The sequence below is a fragment of the Neolamprologus brichardi genome, chromosome 5 (assembly GCF_056152115.1).
Source record: "Neolamprologus brichardi isolate AB-2024 chromosome 5, ASM5615211v1, whole genome shotgun sequence".
Classification (NCBI taxonomy): Eukaryota; Metazoa; Chordata; class Actinopteri; order Cichliformes; family Cichlidae; genus Neolamprologus; species Neolamprologus brichardi.
In genome coordinates, this window is record NC_142108.1 from 26663486 (window position 1) to 26686908 (window position 23423).

Here is a 23423-nt window from a genome sequence, read left to right on the forward strand (position 1 = left end):
CCGACCCAACGCATCAGAATCTGTGAGATGTCGGCTTTCTCACCGGATGGTAAGTCGGTGCTGAAAGCCGACATTACAACTATGATCCTACCTCCAGACAGGTAGGATCATAGCCATGATGATACATTTCCTGTGTTTCCAAAATATTTTTTATGTTTCTGTAATGGTTAATCAGAATCAAAATCAATCAGAAATTATGTGGTCACAGTTGCTCCAAAACACTAAACAAGTTAAATTAAATAATACTTTGAAGGTCTTAGAAATTAAGTTTTTAATGCTAAAATATAATTATTGTTGTAATTTTCCAACGTACTGGTTTACAAAAAGCAGAAAAAGTACAGTAGTAAAACACATAAAGATGTCAAATTACAGTCATTGTGTAATAGGTGAATCTTACTTTTAATTAATTTCACTTCAGCAAATTTAGCAATTAAAACATTTTTTCCATTGTAAAAGTTTTTCACAGGTTTCTAAGATAACTCTGTTTCCTTGTTTTAAGGACAGGTGGTCTAATACAGCAATCCCTGACCCCCGGGCCTCGGACCGGTACCGGTCCGTGAGTCGTTTGGTACCGGGCCGCGAGAGTTGAGGCTCAGGTGTGAAATGTATGGTTTTCAGGGTTTTTATCGGTTTTCAGCGTTATTTTGTTATCGTTTTTATCGTTACCTCTGTTTTCGTGGGTCTTTTCACGTGTGTTATGAATAAATCTTCTTTTTTTCGGTACCAGTACTAGTTTTATTTTGTTGTATTTATCCGCAACACCTTAAAGGCCGGTCCGTGAAAATATTGTCGGACATAAACCGGTCTGTGGCGCAAAAAAGGTTGGGGACCGCTGGTCTAATACATTCAACAACAACAACATTTATCAACACATACAGAAAAATCAAAGAATTTTGCATGACGTGGATGAATATTTTCATAATAACACATGAACTTAAAAGATTTCATGTCAGTTTTCTTTACAAGAACTCTTTTTCATTACGAGTTCACAGTAAGAATCAAAATCAAATCACTTCACAGTCAAATTCAAGTGGACATTTGTGCCCAGTCTGAAGAAATTCCCTCAAGGTTTTCCTGACATATCACTTTCACCAGAAAGGGAGGGCTGTGTGGCTGTGCAGGCATCCTCACAACCCAGAAATATCAATCATGTCAAACATAACTCATGTAAAGCTTAACTGCATTAATTGTGGACTGTTGCTGTTATGTGTTGATATGAGGAATGGCAGAGAGAAAGATGGAGGAAATGTGGTTTTTGGTCAAATTAGTTGCCAGGGACAGAAAAGAGGAAATATGAGATAAGAGAACAAAGTGCTGATTTTCTTCTGCTGGTTTTCTTCTACTGGTACATTATAGTTAGTCAACAAGTCAGGTTTTCTGTGGTGTTTTGTTTTTTCATTCATTATCCTGAAATCAAATGATCAAGGACAAATTCCAGAACCAGATGCTAGAGGTGGACAATCAGCCTATTAATAACCACTGCTTATCCCTTTCTCCCCATGGCTAAGCCAGTCAAACAATTACTTTATGCCAACACAATCACAGGCATTCATTCCACTTATTGGTGAAGAAATGAAAATAGAAAATATCATCAGGATAATAGAAGCCGTTCTGCTGTTTCTCTCCTTTAAATTTACAAAGAAAAAAGCCAACTCAAGTTAGGTTCAAGTATATAAAAAGATGATAAAAATGATAAATGAGATTTCTGGGTTTAGGATGTGCAGGAATTAAATGCAAAGTCTAACCCATTTTTTCTACTGCAACGTATTCCAAAAACTGGTTAAATGTCAGACTCACAGAGGTAGTGCACTTCCTGCCAATGGTAAAGAAAACATTTTGATCCTTGTCTCCAGTAAAAGCAGAAATACTGCAATTTTAAAATACTCTATTTCAAGCAAAGCGTGTAATAAATATTAGCATATTAACGCTTGTATCTATACATGAAAGAGCACTTATGTGTGATATGAAGTTTAGAGTGATTTGCAAGGATGTGCAAGTATCCTCTCTGCTTTGTTAAAGTGAAAGCCTTCTATATATTTGGTTGTTCAACAGAATAGAATATTATTCATATCTTTTATATTCAGCCCTGCAGCTGCCTTTAATACTATCATTACATTTTTCATAGTGCCTTTTTTTTTTTTTAATGCAATAGGTTGATATTTAGTAGCATGCCCACACCACTGGGTGGCAGGACAGAACTAAGTGGTAAAAATGGAGGTAGATGTCTTATCTGGGTATTTGTGCATGCCTCTGGCTATATCCCAATTCAGGGTCTGCAGCCTTAAAGGCCGCATTTTAAGGTCGATTACGTCACAGCGACGCGACGAAGGCTGCTCCAATTCGAAGGCTGCTCGAAAAGCGGCCCTCAAATGCGCCCTTCATTTCCCTGAATTTTAAGGATGTGGCGGTGTAGACTTCGTGGCCTAACATATCCCAGAATGCATAGCGTGGCGGTGGGTGTGGATAATTTTATTAGTGACGTTTGTGCTAACTTGGTTTTAAAGCCTTTACTTTAAAATATACGCCGTTCAATAGCTGACCTTAATCTTACAGAGAATGATCAAAGCTCATGTAGAAACAAACAAACAAATGTCAAACAATGCTGAAAAGTTTCCAGCTGTTAGTATCATGGTTGCCAGGCAACCTGGGCAGCGCGACGGAGGCTAGACCGTCCCATTTCACAAGCCTCGCACTTCCGGCCTTAGCGGTCTTTGAGTACGCGGCCCTTGTGGACCGTTAAGGCTGCGTACTTTAAGGCTGCAGACCCTGAATTGGGATACAGCCCTTGTCTCCACACTGGTGTCTCTGTGATTCCTCTGCCTGTGTAGTTCACCAGTTTGATACTAGCTTAACCTCTGCTTCTCTCCTCCTTCAATAAGCATGTATGTTGTCAGAATATTGGATAAACTTGTGAGACGAGGGGTATGATGTAAGAAAGTGAAACACCATCACTGCAGTGTTATATCAAATACGTTATATGCATTTAACATTTGCATGGCACAGACTGCTAGCCTGTGGTTTTGACATTAGATACATGTCACTTTTGTTCATGACTGGAAACTACATACACAGGACTTTGTTCTTTTTCTTTGTTTGTTGTAAAGGGGAATAGAAATATTTCCATCAGCAATACGCTTGATCAATATCAATGATGTTTTCCTACTGACTCAGCAACATGCTGTTTTGGTAGCAACAGAAGGGGTGAGAAACTAGCCATAACATAAACAATTACGCCTCCATCTTTTGTAGAAACACAAAACATAAGGAGAAACATAAGAAAACATCCTGCTATACAGGTTAGTATAACAACTCAAAGCTATGAAACAGACCGAGAGTTTCATTTTGGAGGCTTTTAAGTAGAAACATGTTCCAAGAAATAGCTTTATAATCTCCCATTTCATATAATTTTTGATCTTAAACATTAAACACTGCAGTTGGTTATTTTAATTTTATTCTCACAACCATTTTCATATAGTGTTACACAAATTCCTCAAAGCTGAGAGATTGAAAATGATGCTTAAATCATGGCATATTAACACTTCTGTCCAGAGCGAGCATCTAATAATACATCAGCCTGTTCAGACAGAAAGCTCCGTGGGTTATTTCCAATATGTGAAATAATCTAAAGTAAATAGAATGAAAGTTATTAATCACTCTTTACTAGTCAGAAGCACATATCTTTACAACACAATATCAATAACCATCTGCAAACTTTCAGCTTTGTGATGGTTGTGACTGTGACCTAGAGCCAAAATTTGTCCAAACACACGTGAACACAATTTTAACATTTTGTTTTCTGGTCTCTTTTAGTATATAAAGCTTTGAGACATTACATAATCATACTTGATACTTATGTGCGTAGGAATTGGATACATTTGATACTGTCTATATGTTCTGATACGTAATTAATACAAGGTATTTGTCTTATTATATTTGAACGTTTCTCCCATTGAAAACGCTACATCAAGATGAACAGAATCAACCTTTTGGAATTATATTGAACAGTTAACTGCATTTGTGTTAAAGTTGTCAACTGATGATTTTCTTTGGTCTGTTACTGGTTTTTGCTTTATCTGCCCATTGACTGGGTATAGAAATATATTGGTTGCAGTTTTTGGGGGGAATATATAAGGTGGATAGTGTCCATGTGGCTTTTATAATTTTAGCCGGGGCGCTTTTCGCAGTTTTTGTATAAACTAAAGTTGATAAAACAGAAGACGTGTTTTTATGCATTTCTTTCCATTTACAATTTGATCCGCCCAGGGACTGCTGACCGAAATTAGCTCGTAGCTAAACCTCATACGATGCAGCTTTTCTCGAAGAAGATTAATGTTTATTTCTGTTTGTACATGGTCCCTGACAAATAAAGTGAAAATGAAATGAAATGAAATATCTCAAACATGCTAAAAAAAAAGTTTCTTCAAACCAGTTATTAAATAGTAGTATAGTAGTCATACTGGCACACACACGCATACTGAAAGACGCAGAAAGTAATACAGTGATAATGCAAATGGTAAACATGTTACTAATATAAACAATGAATCATGTGAATAATAAATGGGAACAAGAGAATGTCAAAAGAAATTGAGTGTGCCACTGCACGTGCTGCTGGTTGAGCTGTGAGCAGTCAATAGCTTTCTGGAGGTTGCAGGAATACAGGAAGAAAAATGTAGGCTGCCTGAAATAAAGCTAGAAGCACATGCTGAACAGATGTTTTAATCTCAAGGAAATTTTATTTTAAAGGTCAAAACATTTCCAGGCATCCCACCTTTACCTATAACCTATCCTAAGCGTTCCTATCCCAATAGACTAGCAGATCCCTCTCAACTCCCGGTCTCACAGATTGTTGTTAAAAGAGTGGCAAATATGTCCCTGTCCGAACTTTTCAGAGATGTTTTGCTGGGGTTATAAAATGACTACTGAAGCATGTTTTAGAGCTTCCACCCTCAGCCTTTGTGTTTTCACTTTGTTTTTTCATGTAGGCAGTATAAACACACATCCACTTTAACTGTTTTCTTTAGTGAAGTCAGGATTTCAGGATCTGTCACCTCAGTGTAATAACTAAAGAGACTCCTAAGCCAACAATCCTGCAAGGCTAGAGGAGTATAACGATCATAGTTTGCTCATGGGTTTTCATTATGTTAAAAGTTTAAAAACAAACAACATGCATGATGATTAGCATTTTTTACAGTTATATTGATTTTTTTTATTTAAATGATACGATGGCATTTGTTTTTGAATCTTACTCAGAAAAACCACCCTAATCCAAATTATTTTTGTGAGGCTGTTCACTTTAAACCCAGTGACCTCTCCAGGTCCATCTCTCCGATCTCTCTGACCATATAACCTTCAAAAGAGAGTAGGAGTTTGACTGTCCAGGCTCTATCATTACCAATCTCACACAAAGCACTCACACAATCATAGTATTCTCAAGTTTTTAATTTTATATTCATATTTTCTGTGATTTTCTCTGAGGTTTAAAACGTGTAGTATTGATTTAAGAAAAGCTGATTTAGCAATATTTCCACCAGAATCCACAAACAGATTGTGGGTTACTGTATGTGATCACTTTTTAGGGTCCTTAAGAAACAAAGCAGTAACCTCCCCATCAGATTAAGCAGAGCCACACAAAGAAAACGACATTACATAATGTTGGAGGGATGAAAATAGCAAAGAACAAAAGGTGGGCTGTTTGTACAGTCACACTAGCCTCCTCAACACCATTTTCAGGTAGCTATCGTATAATACCTGCAAGGGAAATTGTAACAGAGCAGTCAGATATATGCACAATCTTATCATCTTTCACATGGCTGAACCGTTGCCATTTCTCTCTAGGCTTAAAGCAGACTTTACTCACCAGCAGGAAACCAACCATCTGTAACCTAAAACCTGTAAACATACCAGCATCATTGGCTTACTCTTTCTGGCTTTTATAATTACAATCACAAGCTCAAATTTAGGAAATTCACTCATCAGCTTGGTATTATATTGTTCAAAGTTCCCTATAGTAAAGTTAAAAATAGCTCAACCATAATCAAGTCTCTATTTTTTTTAAATCATCTGTCCTACTTCACATAATTGCTTGCTTTAAATTTACATAGTTCAGAAAGGAAAAAATATCAGCAAGGAAGCTGGCACAGGGGATAGTAAAATTGCTCAAATGGGAGGCAATTTCCAGTTGTTTTTCACCTCATCCATTTTTCCTTGCAGCTGTTTACAAGCACTTTAAAGAAATAGCCATGTTGCTATCCGCTAACAGCAATTACCCTTAAATTGTATGTGGAAATTAATCTGCTACAAAATAACTACAAAATAACAAACGCAGAATGGTAATGTTATGGACTAGGTCTGGGCTCCATCCATTTCTGTTTAAGAATCCTTTCAATGTTATTCATTAGGAAATTATTTCCCCAGAGATACGCTTTTCAACAACAACAAGGCTTTTAACAACAGAGACAGATTTCCTAAGCAATTGCAAAACCAACCAAATTAAAATGAAAAAGCTCATTTCTTTTCTTGAAACAAACACACACTAATTCATCTAACACAGATGCATGCTTTTAAAGGATCCCCAGGCTACTTTCGATAGTACAGAAGCACATATAAGACTAGACTGGATCACAGATAGCTGGGAAGACTTAGGGCAAAGTAAATGTGTAAGAAACAAAATCAAATACCAGATAAACACTAAACTTGACTGTTGCAGCAGTGCACTGCGAGGACAAAACTGGAGTGGGCCACCTTTATGTAACAACTCAGCCAAGCTGAGTGTTACAATGCACTTTACGAGTCAACCACTGATTTTGCTGCTTTTATTCCACAATTCATATAATAAATAATTGATTCAGTTCATTCTCGTGACACCCAGCCAAACAGAGCTTTCCTACAGATTCAGGTTTGGTTTGTGTGAAAAAGAAGAAGACTTGTGAGCACAGTGCTACAAATCTCCTGAATTTAAAATCAAATGTCTACACCCTATAATGAGAAAACATTATAGTGGGACAAATAACTGCAGGCACTCGCTTGCTCTAACCAAATGATTGTAACAGACTGAAAAAAAAATGCAAATGTAATGTTTATATAAATGAGATTTAAAACAGCTGAATACAGCATTTAGTTTTCAGGTGATAGTAACAATTTCATTTGCACTTGTTACAATATCAGTTTACAAAAACCAAAATGTCAATGAGTTAGTAGCTTAGCCAGCTTATAATTCAACAAATTACTGTAATGTGTCAAGTACAGAAAGGAAGCGATAAGCTTTTCTTGTCGCTGATTGGCTTGCACACACTACTGAGGATTAAAAATCCACTTCGAAGTCAAAGAGTCATATGCCGAACAAATTAATCCTATTCACCATCAAATGAGATTAATTCATCCTGCAAATAAAAGTGTTTGAGTTGAGGAGTATAATGACAGTAATACAATAATATGACAAATGCATCAGCATGTCTTAAAATCACATTACTGATTGTAGCATGACGGTGATAGTTTTAGCCAACAGGACCACTCCCTCCACAATCATAACAGTATCTAACTTTACTTTCTGTCTGTCTTTCCTATCTAATATGACATATCAGTATCTACGGCACCCTCCTTCTGATAGGAAATGCACATTTCCCCCCTAAGGACATGGAGATGCTGTCCATTTCTGGTTTGTGTCACACTCTTCACAGTTACAGTATCACTCAGTGAGTCAAGACAAGATGTTATCTGTCATGCAAACACACAAGTCTGCTAGCAATCAAAGCAATTGCCAGAAGTTTTTCAGAGTAACACCATGCACATTTTGTGACCAATTTCACCATCAACAACAAGAAACCTCATGCCACCTGCCAACCAGTTGCAAGTTTCTTTTTCTTTATCATTTTGTTCATTATAAATGTATCTGAAACTCTGGTCTTATGTTAACAATTTTACAAAATGGTTTCAACTGAATATTGTTCAGTACTTTGAATTTGGTGACATTCCAAATAGCGTGCATAAAGGTTGTGCTGTGAAAATGGAAAAGTGCCAGCAAATATGACTTTGGCCTTAACCTTGAGCACAGCTTTGGTGAATCATAAGGCAATCATCGTGTGTAGGCCTGAAAAAAAAAAAACTGTAGGACGAGTGGCGCTTCTTGAGAATTGTGGATGACAGGCGCCTTGTCGTGGAATGAGCTCATTCAGCTGGATGAACTAACATCTAAGGTCTGTGATCATTTTCTCACTATTCATCTATTGTAATCTGACTCCTGCCCTTTATGTCTGACAGAAAAGAAACTTAATGTAAACATTGCTGTATGTTTAACTTATTTGATAATATGAAACCCATCAAGTTAAATAAAACACAAATCTGTGGTAGGCTTAATAAAAAAAAAAAGAATCTGATGAGTGCAGTTTAGGTGACAGTGAGTGCACTTTCATCACACCGCTCCATATCTATTTTGGATCATTCCTTGAATCTCACTGCTCATCCTTTTACAAAAAGCCTGTTGCTGTTTCAGAAATGCTGTTTCTGTGCCCCAAAATGTTTCCTCGCCTGCTATTGGTTGCCTGTGTCTGCTTGTGCACTCAGACTACCTTTCAAACTGACTTCTACAACAGAAATGTCAAATTTGGGTCTCATGAGTGTTTTCTAGGCTGACTTGGCAGAACTCACAGGCTGCAAGACACAACATTAAAATAATTTCACTGCCTCACGAATTGTAATGCACTATTCATCGTTCATAAACCAAAGCGCATCTCCAATATCCATACTCTGACAAAGTCGAGATAATTACCTCTTCTCGCTGTTTTACCCATACTGATGAAGTATTTAGTTATTCCCTGTCACCAATCACTGACTTCCTTATTCAGTATCAAGTAAGCATCACAAATATTTAATTACGCACCATTTTGGTTGATGACAGGCAATCAGTGCTTTATTTGCTGGAATAAAAACGGTTTGCACTTTGAATAACCTTATCGATCACATATCTGTATGGATTTAGAAGCTGTTTAAAGCTACCAGTTATATACATTTAGACTGCTGTGTTGACTACAGTCACTTTTAAATACCTTACAAGTAGTGAGGTCTTTAAAAAGACAGATGAACAGATCACCATGACTGAGACAACCATATGCAAATCTCCCCTTGTAGCACTTTTGTAGCTTCCCCTACTAATGGTTCACGGTGTAAATTAAGTGTACAGAGTGCACAGTTCTCCCAGTCAATGACCTTGTTAGCTAATTCAGCAGCTGCTGAGCAGATACAGTACTAGTCCCAGAGCAGTCACACCTTCCTCTCACTACTCCAGGGCTGGCAATACAATGCAACAGGTACATGTACACTGTTGTGACAGCAGTGTCAACTGTCAACTGTCAAACTGCAAAATCAATTGATGTTCCGACAGATTAGTCCTCTATTATCTTACCCTCCATAAGCTCCAAATGTGAAACTCCTTTTCCTCTGAGACATCCTGCTGAATGGCTGATGAGGCTTCCCTGTGGTGTGCAGGATCAGAGCAGACTACAACACAAGGACTGTCATACCTCTTCCTTTTTCTTTTTCTCTTAGCTTCTCTGTGCGCCTCTCCTTCCTTTCTACACCTCTAACTCTTTCTCTTCTCTCCTCCCTCCTTGACTCAGCCCTCACTGAGTGTGTGTGTGTTTTTGGTATTTTATGTGTGTGTGTACACAACCCAGCCCTCCCTCTTTGTGTCTCCTCTGTGCTCTCTGACTAAGTAGCTCCTATCTCTGCCAGATTAAGAGAAAGGTGCGTCCAGCTGTCTTGTTCTGTTGTCCTGGAAACAACCACAATGATTTCTTGGATTCAAACACACCGTTTTCATTTCCACTTCTGACAGCAAGAGGGCAAAAAATCCCTACATTAGCCAGTGTCCCACAAAAGGCATCTTCCTCAAGGTGTTAAACTAAGCATTGTTTGCTCAAGAATGGAGGAAACAGCTACGGACACATGTGAATGTGCATTATTGTTACTGCTAAAGAGCTTTAATTAGCTATTATGTTCACCCCCCAAGTTAGAGGGTCGCTGGTGTAATTTGTACTCCTCCATTTTGAACCAAGATACTAAACCCCAATAAACTGTGGCAAGCAAATTTTTTGATTCGCTATTTAATGGCAGAAAATATTAAACAGTGTCATGGTTCTGGAGTTTAGTTTTGTCACTTTCTCTCTTATTTTCTATTCTTTCGTTATGCCAACTCTTGTTAGGTTTACGGATGATCTGATATCGTCGTGTTGGTGTTGTTCCCAGATCATCATGAAAATGTTGTTCCAGGTTTAACATTGCAAGTGACCAATCACATTATTGTGACGTTATTCTTTTGCGCACCAACCCATTCGTGCATTTATGAAATTCCAATGTTGTAAGGACAATATCAATTCTGCTTAGCGTTTATTAAAAGGGTTAGGGTCAGGGTTAGGGTCCGTTGATCGGCAGACAAAGGTGGTTTCTCGCAGCTTAAGTACAGTTTTTTGTTTTACGCCGGTTTTTCCCAAAGTCGCAAAAGTATGACATCACAACATTCTGATTGGTCACTTGCAATGTTGATCCTGGAACAACCTTTAGTATGATGATCTGGGAACAACACCAACACGACGATATCAGATCGTCCTAGGTTTACTTCTAGTGTTTTTCAGGCTTCCTTCCAATTCTCTGCTACACCTGTTCCCAGTGCATTCATCATTATTTTGCCACTTGGTAGATCTTGTGGTTTTTTTCTCCTTTTGTTAGACTCCCTGTGCTACTTATTCTTTGTTTATAGCCCAGTCATGATTATGTATCACCCTTTGGAAAGTTCTCTGGAATGTGCCTTTTCCCTGCTGCTCATCTGGTGTGTTCAGCTGACTGCCTCAGTGTGTATGACACACCTGAATATGCGAATACTGAGATTTACTATGTAAAACTATGCCACAGCGGGGGTAGTCACAGATGATGCATTAATAGTAGCACCTTGATTATATATTTACAGAATTTAACATCTTTTCTAATACTTTGAAGTGAGAAATGTGAAGTGGCATGAATTATATATATGTTTTTCAAGGTGCTATTCCAGCTTATGTCAATCACTCATTTGTCATGACTGATACTAATTTGACTGAGGTCTGACAAAATTATTATTTGCCATCATGAAAATGATTACTTGAAAGCAAATAAACTGTTTGAGTTCTTGCAACTGAAAAAAATCCCAAAAATCAAAGTAAAAGCTGTGTAAATAGAAAACTAATTTTGCTCAAGAATATCTTAGTTATCAAATTTCCAGGTCCACATCTGAGCTTACTCCCTCCCGAGTTAGACTTCAAAAGAGGACGAGTTCTGATAGATGCAAGTCTCTCATCTTACTTGATCTATTTTTGCCCTGGCAATTCAAGCTCGAAAAAGACATTCACATGTTTTTCTGTGATCACACATCTCCCAAAAGACAAAAAAAGAGTCAGATATCGTCACTAAAACCAATATATTTCTACTTGATCCTGCTGAATATTTCAAAAAGAGATAGGTGTCAAAGTGACACACATTAGGATATGTGGAAAATTATATCTCTGCCAATCCGCTGGAACAAGTCTGCTTATAATGACTTAAAAAAAAAAGGATGTTCTCTGAAATCTCTTCCTCCTTGTCCCCTCTCATTTTCTTTCCTCTTGACTCTCTTTCCTTCCTCATGTCTGCTCTTGATTCCTCTTACATCTTGTCATATAGCCTGTTTATCAGACTTAAATAAATATGGTTTCTGCTATGATGACACTACACATAAACACATATACCCTGTCAGGTACACATGCACTGACCGTTCTCATCAGTGCTAATGCTAGGATGCCTTGTCGACCCTTTTGATTAGATATAACTGGACTCTTGCCAGACATGGGCTATAAGATAAAGTTTTTGATACTGGGTTATAACCTCAGAGTCAGTGTTAAATATATTTGACACTGACTCTGACTATTATACATTTTATTAAATAATCTATAATCAAAAATGAACTTCTAGAGAAAAATGTTTTATAGAGGCTGCTCCTCTATTACAGTCAGCTCGCCCTAGTTCCTCTGCTGATAATGACATGACACGTCTCTCACATAACAATTCTACGGAGTCAGACTTGTGCTAACAAACTAATTATTGGTGTCCAGAAATGTAGTTTCAAAAGCTCCTTTTACTGTTGCTTTTTCCTCGTGTCTCTCAAAAGATGCCCTTCGTGATGATGTATTACCAAAAAAAGGGAAAAAAGAAAACTATTCACTCAGACTGATTTGTGTGAGACAGGTGAAAGGGAAAGGGCAGCCAGGTGTAATTAGTCCATGTCTGTCGCTTCATTCAGGAGACATGGCAGGCTGGCTAAACAACGAGCCTGCCTTGACTTTGAGGACTTGACTGGCAATGGAAGGAGGTCCAGAGTAATGAGAAGGTGCCCTCTGTGAGATGAGGTTCAATCCACCCCATCCAGCAGTGGAAAAATATAAATCACCTTGAGAGCAGGAGACAGAGTAAGAACACTAAAGACGCTCGTTATCCACACAGTGCAGGAACTTAGTAGCTTTGCAGTTTACATTGCAGTTAGCAATGCTGTTCTTGCTGCAGGCAAGTGTTTTAAATCACTACCTGATGTGCGGTAGTTTACCAAGACTTGAAGTTTACTGCTATGTTAGTGGTGCTCTGAAGCTACGCTTTGTTCCAGTGGTGCTTAAAGGTAATGATGAACTGCAAGTACTAGAATGCCATTGGCAACTGTTCAGGGTTTGATTTTCTTTGAACTTTATTAAGACTTAAAGTGGCACTGTACATAAATAATAGAGAAATCAAAGTTTCACAGGTGTTAAAGTACAGCTGGGTTTAATGGGAATAGTTTTGTAAGTATTCTTGCCTGTGTGCAGGCTGTAAAATTCCTTTAAATAAGGAAAAGGTTTGACATGCTGGAGACAGTAAAATGTGAGGATCACTAAATCAGACAAAACCACTTATGTTAAGTTCTGTTGTGAAGAACCAAGCTGAGCATTTTCAGTGTTGCCATGTTATTATTTTGAAAATGGTCGTGGATCTGACTAAGTAACCAATGTTATCATGCAAGAGTGCTGCATGATAGCAGCCTGTCAGTCATAAGGTGAGCTCCACCTAAACAAAGCCTAACCCTAACCCTGCTGGCCGTTGTAAAGACAGCAGCTTCACTTTCCAGACCCACTGCTATGTATATCCTTTATATAAAAAACTGTGGTTTTGATGTGAACTGTTTTGTTAAAACAAACATTTTTATGTTATTGAAAAAAATATTTATTTTAAAATCATCCCAAATAAAAAGATCATGCTTTTTTAAATTCCATAATTTAGTGAGGGCAAGCACATTTTGCTCTGAAGCTCTTTAGACATCCAAACTCTATGGGTGAAAATATTTTAAGAGCAGCAAAAGTTCCTCTTAAATAGACTTAAAGGTTTAAGGGGCCATTGCATTGTTACAGCACAGTTCCTCACCAGTGGGAACAGCAAAGCAGGACACCAACACATTAAATATTTACCAGCTGTGCACACAACTACACCGCTGACAAGATCGTAAAGACACTTTCTGCCTCTGTGACTTGAAATGCCTACATTCATGTTTGCTCTTCCTTCTTGTCAAACTTTCTGCACTAAAATTTGTTTTTGCTATGTTTTGAAAAGCACTGTTAATCTTTTTTTTTCCTTCTTTTTTATGTCTCTGCAACCGTACAAGGTCGGCATCACAAACACATCAGCAGGGAATAAAAATTTTAAAATAATAGCTCTCTTTATTTGCATTTTGGAGGCAACAAAAATGACAAATTTCTCATTTACAAATAGCACACATTATTCAGTACTCGGTGTGCAACTGAATGATCAACAAAGAACTGAGAATTTTATGCAGGAACCACACAAAGGAAAGTGAAAATAAAGGGAAGGCATAAGATTAATGAAGTTGGATTGGAGCACCACTACCCCTCACTGTTAGCCAGGGGAACTACTTTTCATCCTCTCAAGCTTCTGAGTGTCTCAGGGGCTGTTTGAGAGCTCTGTTTGACACAGACAACTTTGAATTTTAAGCAGATAGACTGCTCCCTTCAAGCAACAGTCTCTCCCGCCTACGATGAGTTTCACAGCAACGAGAAGGAGCGAGAGTAGGACACGCACTAGCTGATGAACAAAGCATTAAGATTTTATCTCCTTATATCTTCATAACAATGTCCAATATTCTGTTTCAGGCTGTGGACAGATTACTGGTCAGTACAGTTGTAAGGTTACCGAGCAGAAACAGGCAGCACAGAGGTATCTATCCACTCTTCCGTAACCAAATGCAACAAATGAGATTTTCTCTCTACTACAAATTAGAAGAGCGAGATTATCGGAGGCGCTGACATTGAATTACTTGCTCATCAAAGACAGACTGATTCCAGAAGGATCTCGGAAGACTATTCTTGTCCTCCATCAGCCTGCTCCGCTAGATCTGAATGTCATGAATTTCACAACTTCTCTCCGGGCGATGATAACAGAGGGATGTGGGGGAGTCTCCGGAAAAAGAAAAAAAAATCTGGGAGATAGTCAGAGAAAAGAAAGATGAGAAAAGAAATGGTGTACATTTCCCAGATTGGCAACAGGGGTGTGGGTATATATGGCACGATTAGGCATGACAAGACCCAGTTGTCTCTATTTCTACTCTGTCTTTTATGCAGTCCATTTATAGTCATTAGACTTGGATTGGAGAGGAGACAACGAAGAAATGTGAAGTTACAAATCACCATAGGAGTGGAAGAGTCTGTGAACGTGCCCTTGGAGCACAGACTGAATGCACAGTGTAGCAATTCACAGGGCACTGACACACACAATCCCACTGAACATCCCCAGCACAACACGTAACTCATCCTCCGGGGTGAAAATCAGGAGCAGGAGCCTATTAGAACAAATAAAAGAAAGATGCAGACAGTGGAGGAGCGGGAGAGAAACCAAGATTATTTTTCATGTAACAATGACTGAACCAAATGGGAGAAGCCTGCCTGTGGGTCACATCCTTGGATTAATGACTTGGCAGTTGGAGAAGCAACAGATACCCCGCTAGGGCCTGACTTTGATTTATACACATGAGAGGCTTAGATAAGGACCAAGAAGAGGCAGCGATAGATTTCTAATGATGCAGCCACATCAAAATAATAATTTACTCAGACCTCAGGGTCTGTCCACCGTCAACAACACTGAAATGACATGGACAGGCTGATTGGAGGTTCCGTTCTTGTTGCCATTCAAGTTGTTAGATGTGAAGAAGTAAGAAGAAGGAAAGACCACAGATTATCAGAAATTATTATTGGTCCATTATCTCCAGTTTTAATAAAGTCCCAGCATACTTCATCTTCAGAGCCTCTGTTTATCACGGAATCTGGCTACACAGCTTCCAAATTCAGATTCCTCTCACTCTTTTGTTGCTTGGTATTTCTCTTGATCTAGTGGCACAGCTACAAATGCTTTCACAAAGAACTCCCTGACCAACTGATCAAAGTTGTGGGCCTATCATTCATATTACATTTTTCAAGACTTTCATAATGCACAGTCTTTCTTTTGGGGGATATCTTCTTTGGCGATCTGCATGGCTCAGGAGCTGCTGCCAGGCCTTTCCCAAAGCACAGCCTAAATTCATGCTGAATTTGCTCCCGGATATTCAATTGGAGATAATTTCTCTGAATTTCAGGAGTGGGTCCACACTTTATAAACTCCCTGTTTTGGTTTTCTGTCCTGCACAACAAGCTGTTCCTATTTTCTCCTCTCATTAGACGCTTACTCCATCTGCGAAATTAACATGCAGATGCGGTCCAAGCTACTGACTAGAAGAAGGCTGTTGTCTGTTCTGATTTTCACAACTAATCAGACATTTTTTATCTTTTTTTTTTTTTTACAAAAACTACATCTATTTCATGAAGATGCTGAGACAGTCACTGACATCCTGCTTACGAGAAGAAGTCTCATACAAAGCTAGTAAAAGCGAGGATGCTGCTGTCTCCCAGCAACACTGGACTTGCAATACAATGAAGTATATTGTGCATTTGTAGTCTGTAGTTGCTGTCCACGGTACTGAGAGCAGCAGTACCGTGGACAGCAACAATAACAAGCTCCGATAAAGGATTCACTTGACACTTACTGCAGTCATACTGTGCGCAGCAAAAATGTTCAAACCCACTTGATGTGATTTTAAAAATGGTTACAAACCTCTATGCTGAACACCAGTATGTGGCTGTGATAGGCAGATCGGATGGATAGTTAAACTGATGGTTAAGACATCAGTTTAGTCAAAATAACGTACATTTAATTTTAGCTCCAATTCCAGAATTTCCCTCTTGATTGTGTTATAAGAGAAATAAAAAAACTGATTGCTGGATTTAACTTTCTTATAAAGAATTCAATGAAACAACTTAAATGATTGAAATGTACAGCTTTACAGGCAAATGGCAGCTCATTTAATTTATAACAAACAAATATGCGTTCCAGCTAAAAGCTAATTTAAATGACGGCTCCAAAAGTAAAGACAAACACATGTCCAAATACAGACACTCTCAAAAAAAAAAAAAAAAACTGCGCTGCACATGGATGCTTTGCTTTTAACACACTGTGAGTTTTTATTTTTCTTACAAATTACAAAGCCCTGAGTTATGTCGAACTGTAACAGCATCTGAAGGTAAATGTCCTTTTCACTTTAATGTCTCTGTGAGCATTCACACAGCTTCATGAACATTGGCCATGGCCCTCAACTTCAGTTGCAGCATCAAAGGGAAAAGCAGCTCTTTCATTTGCCTTTGTTCCCACTGTGACATTTCACCAAATCTGATGATGCAGGCGATGTCCGATCCCTGACCCTTGTAGGGCTCCCAGACTCCAGCTGGGCATTTGTACAGTTGCTCGAATACAAAAACGTCTGAGCATGACACAGTCACTGGGAGAGGTTATCAGTCACAGGACTGTTTGTCAGATCCATCAATTGGACTGTTCTGATTTTGTGCCTGGATATATGCACCACTTATTTCCCAGGTGCTTCTAAAAATAGCTCGCCTGCTGGGAGTTGTTAGAAAACACAGATGTCTACAAGGGCCCTGTGCAGTAAAGTCATAAACAAAACAATCCCCTTCATTCTGCATCCAAACTCTGAAGTTTCGCTGGTAGTAATACACTAGAGGACAAATGCTTGCAAGGGTACATTAGAGATATAGTTATAGGACTGTTAGATGAGCTGCTTTCAACATGCATACATTTTTTTAATTCTGGTATAAAAGCCCATCTCTCTACTGTTCATACAAAGCTTAACGCTCACCCACCATGTCTGCACCGTAGAGTGATGGATAACAGACAGCACAAGGTCACAACACAGACAGGAGGGGAATAAATGTAAGATTAAATAAATTTTAAATTCACTCTATCCCCCAGTGTCTGAGTCCCTCAGTAAAAGAGCAGAATTTAAAATATCGTGTCATTGGACAAAGTCGCAATACACCAATTTAAATAAAGAGCTTCATGTAAATGACGATGAATACATTGCTTTGAGTCATTTCATACAGCATATATGTAGCATAGATGGGTGTAACTGCAGTGCACATTTGTTCTGCATCCCAGAGATTAATGTAAAGAATGCTCATTTCAGGACATGCAATTAGTGGTAAGAACATAATTTTCAACGCATATGTTTCCTCTTGGAAATAGCTTTCATTAAGGAAAAGTACATTTATTTCTACAACAATAACACCCACATAAATTCGCATTACATGCTAAAGAGTTCTATACTCAGAGTTCTTTTTTTCTTTCTTTCTTTTTAACACCTCAGATTGGTATACTTGCACATGTGATCCTACACCATAGTCATTTCTTATCTCTACCTTGTGACAGCTGTTAATACCCTCAGATCAAATCTCACCTCTCTGTGCACCCGGTAAAATATACATGGCAATATACATGGCAATATATATATATATATATATATATATATATATATATATATATATATATATATATATATATATATATATATTTATCTTCCAAATTGATGAGATTGTTGCAATTACTTTTAGTTGCTTGCAGTTAAGTGTGTTTTATTTAAAATATACGTTTTATTTTAAATATTACACTCAACATAATCCATGGATTTTGGCTACCTGAACTGATCCAGTGTTATTCAGAAAAAAGGTTGATATCATTTCCATAATGTACCTCACTGCTAAGGAAATATTATCTGGATTCCAATGCTTACAAAAGACTGAGGAACTGCAGTCTTTAAAAAAAACATTGGTCCCATATTATTACAGATAATGATATTTTCCTTTGCTTCTTTGAATTTCATTATTATTGTCTTACAGTCTGGCTGGTGGTGACGCAAGGTTACGCAATCTATCTATCAGAAAAAGATTAAATGATGGCAATCCATGGAACAAAAATTAGCGGGCTATTTTGAAAGAGGCAATATTCCTCAGAGAAGCCATAACCTTGCATAGTCAAGCCTGTAATGAGTTTAACTCAGACTCTTAGAGGGTTCCTTTGGGCTGCTGGCAACAATGGTGAATTATCAGTGATTCCTTTCACAACCACAAGGCTTTATTAATGACTGTCTGGGGGAAGTGCAGCATTATTGTCATGGGCACACTCAGCATATTTTGGTTAAAATAAAATAGCTTATAGCTGATTAAGAATTTCTATAGAGAATTTGTGAGAAGTACTTGTGACAAAAGACTGCAGCTAACCATTGTGCCTTTAATTTGTATGTAACAGAAGAAAATAAGAAAAGCTTCATCTTTTTATTCATGGTATAATGCAAATATCAATTACCAAAGATTACTTCTCAACAATCAGTTTGTGTGTGTATGTTAGGGAAGGTTTGGGTGAGTATTGAGCTATTTACATGAATGATGGGATCAAACCAATACTAATGGCAAGACAAAAGTGAAATACAGGCATTGCATTGTGCCTGAATATTTGTAATCAGCTTCTGCTGAAACAAAGAGCAACGCAGATTTGTAACAACCTTACACTTCAAATAACACATCCTTCAGCTACTTCACTGCTGGGTGCAGATATTCCCTGGTACACAGCCATATTAACACAGAGAACTAGATGGGAAATCTAGTACATATAGAGAAAAGAGCTGTCCAGCGATCTCCTATCATTTCAATGCATTGTGAATTAATGTTCTGTCAAGTTTTGTACTACTGTTTTTTTGTTTTATATTTGGTCCTGAAATTTATGCAGACAAATAGTTACACATTAATATTTGAATACTGGAAAAGTCAAATGAATAAATGCCAAAAAAAAAAAACAAAAGCCAGAATGTTATTCAGAATTGCACTTTGACAATGTTATTGGATTTTCTGCACACATACCACATCTTGTAATGCAGCCCAGACAAAGAATGTGGCGGCAAATGTGTGAGAAAGCTTTACAAATTAATACTGACAACAGAGATTTATTCAATAACCTGATAGCTCTCCTTGCCGAAATGCCTCGCGGCGGTTTAGAAAAAGATAAGTGAAACAAATGTGGCTGCCAAAGCTTTAGCAGAAAGTGACAGAAACACTTGATATTACCTGACTACTGATAGAAAATTGTCCTAGTGGAATTAAATAATCTATACTAAGATGATGCAGTGCTAATCAGCTTAATCATTTAAGATTACTCAGTTTTTAAACTAGAAGCATACATTTTCCTTAAAAAAACACATCTGAAGGATGTTCCAATTTTTTCTACCTTGGCTCTGCTCAAGTCCTTGATTAATATCAATTAATATGAAGTTGTATTAAATATGAATTTGAAACAGCGACCAAGACAACAAACTCATCAGGGAAGTGTTTGGTGAGGTCACATATCAAAATACTGTAGCTTAAAAGTCGTTTTCCCATATACTTGAATTAACCAAAGATGCTGCCCCCTACTGCTCACTCAGAAGAATACAGCCACATAATAAAACTGTGTTGCAACACAGTTGCTCTACTAAACATATCTCTTTCTCCTTTACATTCTGGGGATGACAATAGATGAATGGTTACTCCTTAAATAAAAGCAGCTTCTTAGCTCAGAAAATTGTGCAATATGTACATCTGCACAGTCTGGTGTAACTGATACAAAGGCAGCTAAAGTCACCCTGGACTGAGACTGAATCCCAGAACATGCAACATATTCTTGACAGGCTCATCTATCACACCTGTGCCAGGTACAACATTTCTTGACCCAAGTTCCAGAATACTTGACTTTACCTTAACAGAGGTCATAGCCAACTGGGAGAAGTGAGCATTGCTGAGCAAATATATACAAGATAACAAAAGATAGAGGCAACATTTCTGGACATACATGCCCCCCGTGCACAAACTGTCAAGAGGACACTGGGCATTAAGCAAGATAAAAACACATCAATAGTCAAGTCATTTATCAAAATCTTTTAATACACCACTGAAGTAATGCAAAGATATATAAAACTCCTTAAAGGTTAAGGAAAAGAGACAGACAACAAAATTCTGCCAAAAACAGGAAATGAAATGATCAAATGTATGAATATCACGTTCACAGATATTATATAAAGAACGAAGAATAGAAAAAGGCCATTTAGTGTTGACCTCATTATCTGAAAAACAGTCCATGTTTAATATGACAAAAAATATAACCGGTCCAAAACAACATCACATAAGTGACGGCTGAAGGTGGATTTTCTAAGACTTTATTGTCTGTTTCTTTAATTCGGCTTAAAGTACTGCTTACCTCGGTTAAAATGATACAAAATAATAATAATAATTATAATTATAACAATAATGATATTAATAATAATGATGATGATAAATGTAATTTTTCATGTAAAACACTGTTGCCATTCCATGTAGGAAATCTGTTGGCCAAATCATGAATTATTTAAGATGGTAATCTACACAGGTTGTTCTGTTGTTTGCTAGAGTGGTTTCCACTACATTGGCTTTCAGTGAATCAAGGATAAAGTCACTCAACTGTAGTACTGAAAATAATATGGAGCTTATAACGTTTGTAAAACTGTCTATAGTTTAAAAAAAAACAACAAAAACAAACATGTGATAAAGAAGACTGACAAAGAGAGCCTGGTTGATGCCAATATTGCATGAATTATACAGTATAGATATAAACTGAGCATAGAATTACTCATTTTATATCATGGGAAACATACAGCCCACTTGGATCTTAAGTCCTTTTTCTACATGCTTGTAAATATTATTATAAGAAAAATAAGTGCAATTTCAATATTGCATCTCAGTTTTTCTACATGATAAAGAAATGCTGCTGTAGTAAATAAGATTAATCCCTCATCATGATTTTTCAGATTTAAACAATAAATTAATGTGAAGATTACAGAAAAAGAAGCTCGTTGCTCATCTATAATTATAAAACAGAAAGTTTTTGTTAATTTTCAGGAGGATTCACTTAAAAACAAACAAAAAAAACAAAACATAAATGTTTATAGTAAATAGTGAAATCAGGAACTTTTCTGTCATTTAATTGTTTATCTATTACTTAATTACTTTGGTGTACTGTGAATGGCTATGGGGGAGGTCTTTATCAGTAGCAAAAGGTTTAAATGTATGAAAATGCAGTAAGATGTTCAAAATTAATGCCACTTTCATATTTTCCAAAGCCGTCCCATCTGCCGGAATGGAGTCCGTGCTAGGCCGATTCTGGCCCTCAGGCCTTATGTTTGATACCCCTGGTTAAGGCCAACCACAGAGTCTGCTGGGCTCCTAGCAGATCAACTCATCTCAGAGCCAGACCACATTATCTAACAACTGAGCTGATATTGTTCCACGCAAATATCTGGAAAATCTCATATAGTGTGTTCTATTTAAAGCAAAAATGAGTTGCATTTCTATTCATAAATGTGATTTAACAAAGGTAAAGGGAACAAATTTAACCTGTTTTGTTTATATTACTTGCAAATGGGATGAAGTAGACATCTGCTGAGAATTTTAACAAAAATGGTTTGAATATGTTGAATTACTAGCCCCAAAAGTCCACCAGACCCAGCAAGACTCCCTGTGTAACCAAAAAACAAAGACCATAGCAGGGTTAAGTTTAATGATTTGAAATGATAACAAGCAGTAGAGGAAATTAGAGTTTGTCATTAAGGCTCCGGCCTCATTAATTCCTACAAACACATCACACAAAAAATATCCTCCTTGAGCCTGCATGTGGATAATGGGGAGGTGGAGGGGTTGAAAGAAGCAAGCACTGTTTTACAATTATAGTATATTGTAAAACAGTGGTCAGAAAAGCAGTTAAGTTACTGTAGATTGAAAAAATAAAGCCATATACAGGACATCAATAAGTTAAAATGTAAATGAAATAGAATACAGTTAAATCCTTTGGTACAAGTTGAATGTAACATGTTAAAACTCTTTATTAAGTAAAATACCTCAAATTTAATAAAACAAACAAAGAGTTTAAAAATGGTTTACCTAATGTAGCAGAAAATATCTCTTGGTAGTAGAATTGCTCAGTATACAGAGTGTAATGTGTTGAGAACGGTCCAGGTTTGTTATGAAACTACAGGGATGAGAATACAGATGATACCAGTGGTGTCTGAATTCACTGTCAGTTCATCTTGTCAGATCTTTCATGGTGACGCATGTCTGCTCTGTTATGCTGAGGATGTATTGTTTCAGTTCTGCTCACCTATCGATTTCCATGTATACACATGGCAAAGGATACTATATACTGGGACATTCCATCTGCAGCAATAGCTAATTTGGCGCTATATAAATCAAACTGAACTGAAATAACAGTCTCAATTCTGATTGGGTTCCCATAGAAACAAAAGATTAGCCGCAACAGTATCATCTAAAAAAAAAAAAAATATATATATATATATATATATATATATATATATATATATATATATATATATATATATATATATATATATATATACACATACACACACACACACACATACACATATACATATATACAGATCATTTTAACTTTCTCTTTCAGTCTTATCTGTGTGCACATTTTGTTCAAGATCATTTCAACCAATGCAGCAAAGGAATACATTCTTTAACTGGAAAGTGCAAAAAGTGGCAATTATCAAGATGGGAAATACACAAAGAAGAGGAAGCCAACACGTGTAGAGCAAGGATCACAGCAATGTAAATAAGTACTGTCGCTTTAATAAAAACCACAAAAAGAAGAAAACTTACAATGGACCCTATGAATATGTCCAAAGTAATGGTTCAATCTATTTAAAGTCTTTGCTTAAATGAAAAAGCGACAAAGAAATTGAACGGTTCATGGAATAAATGGCAGTAAAAGCTCTGTCTAAAGACAAATGCACTGCATAAAAGGCTAGGCAGTGTTTCCTCCCTAATCAGCCACTGAATGGCTCTGTAATTATAAGGCTATGCACCAAAGCCTTTATAAGTATCACATCTTTGTCAAGGTAATTCCAGCACTGAAGCACACATTTT

The 23423-nt window shown here is 37.3% G+C and overlaps 1 protein-coding gene across 8 annotated transcripts in view; it reads right to left on the bottom strand.

The window, feature by feature from the left end:
• The window catches only part of rap1gapb (RAP1 GTPase activating protein b), a 75716-nt gene that overhangs the window by 52062 nt on the left and 231 nt on the right, over positions 1-23423 (bottom strand). For 2 of the 8 annotated variants that reach the window (XM_006782875.3, XM_006782873.3), the window contains exon 1: positions 9398-9526. The exons of 2 other annotated variants lie outside the window; for them this stretch is intronic. In XM_006782875.3, coding sequence (XP_006782938.1) covers positions 9398-9441 — 44 coding nt within the window. In that variant the 5' untranslated portion in view covers positions 9442-9526. Of the gene's footprint in view, positions 1-9397; positions 9530-23423 lie in introns of those variants that run through there. 4 more of the 8 variants (XM_006782878.3, XM_006782874.3, XM_006782880.3 and 1 more) reach the window with 4 other exon arrangements.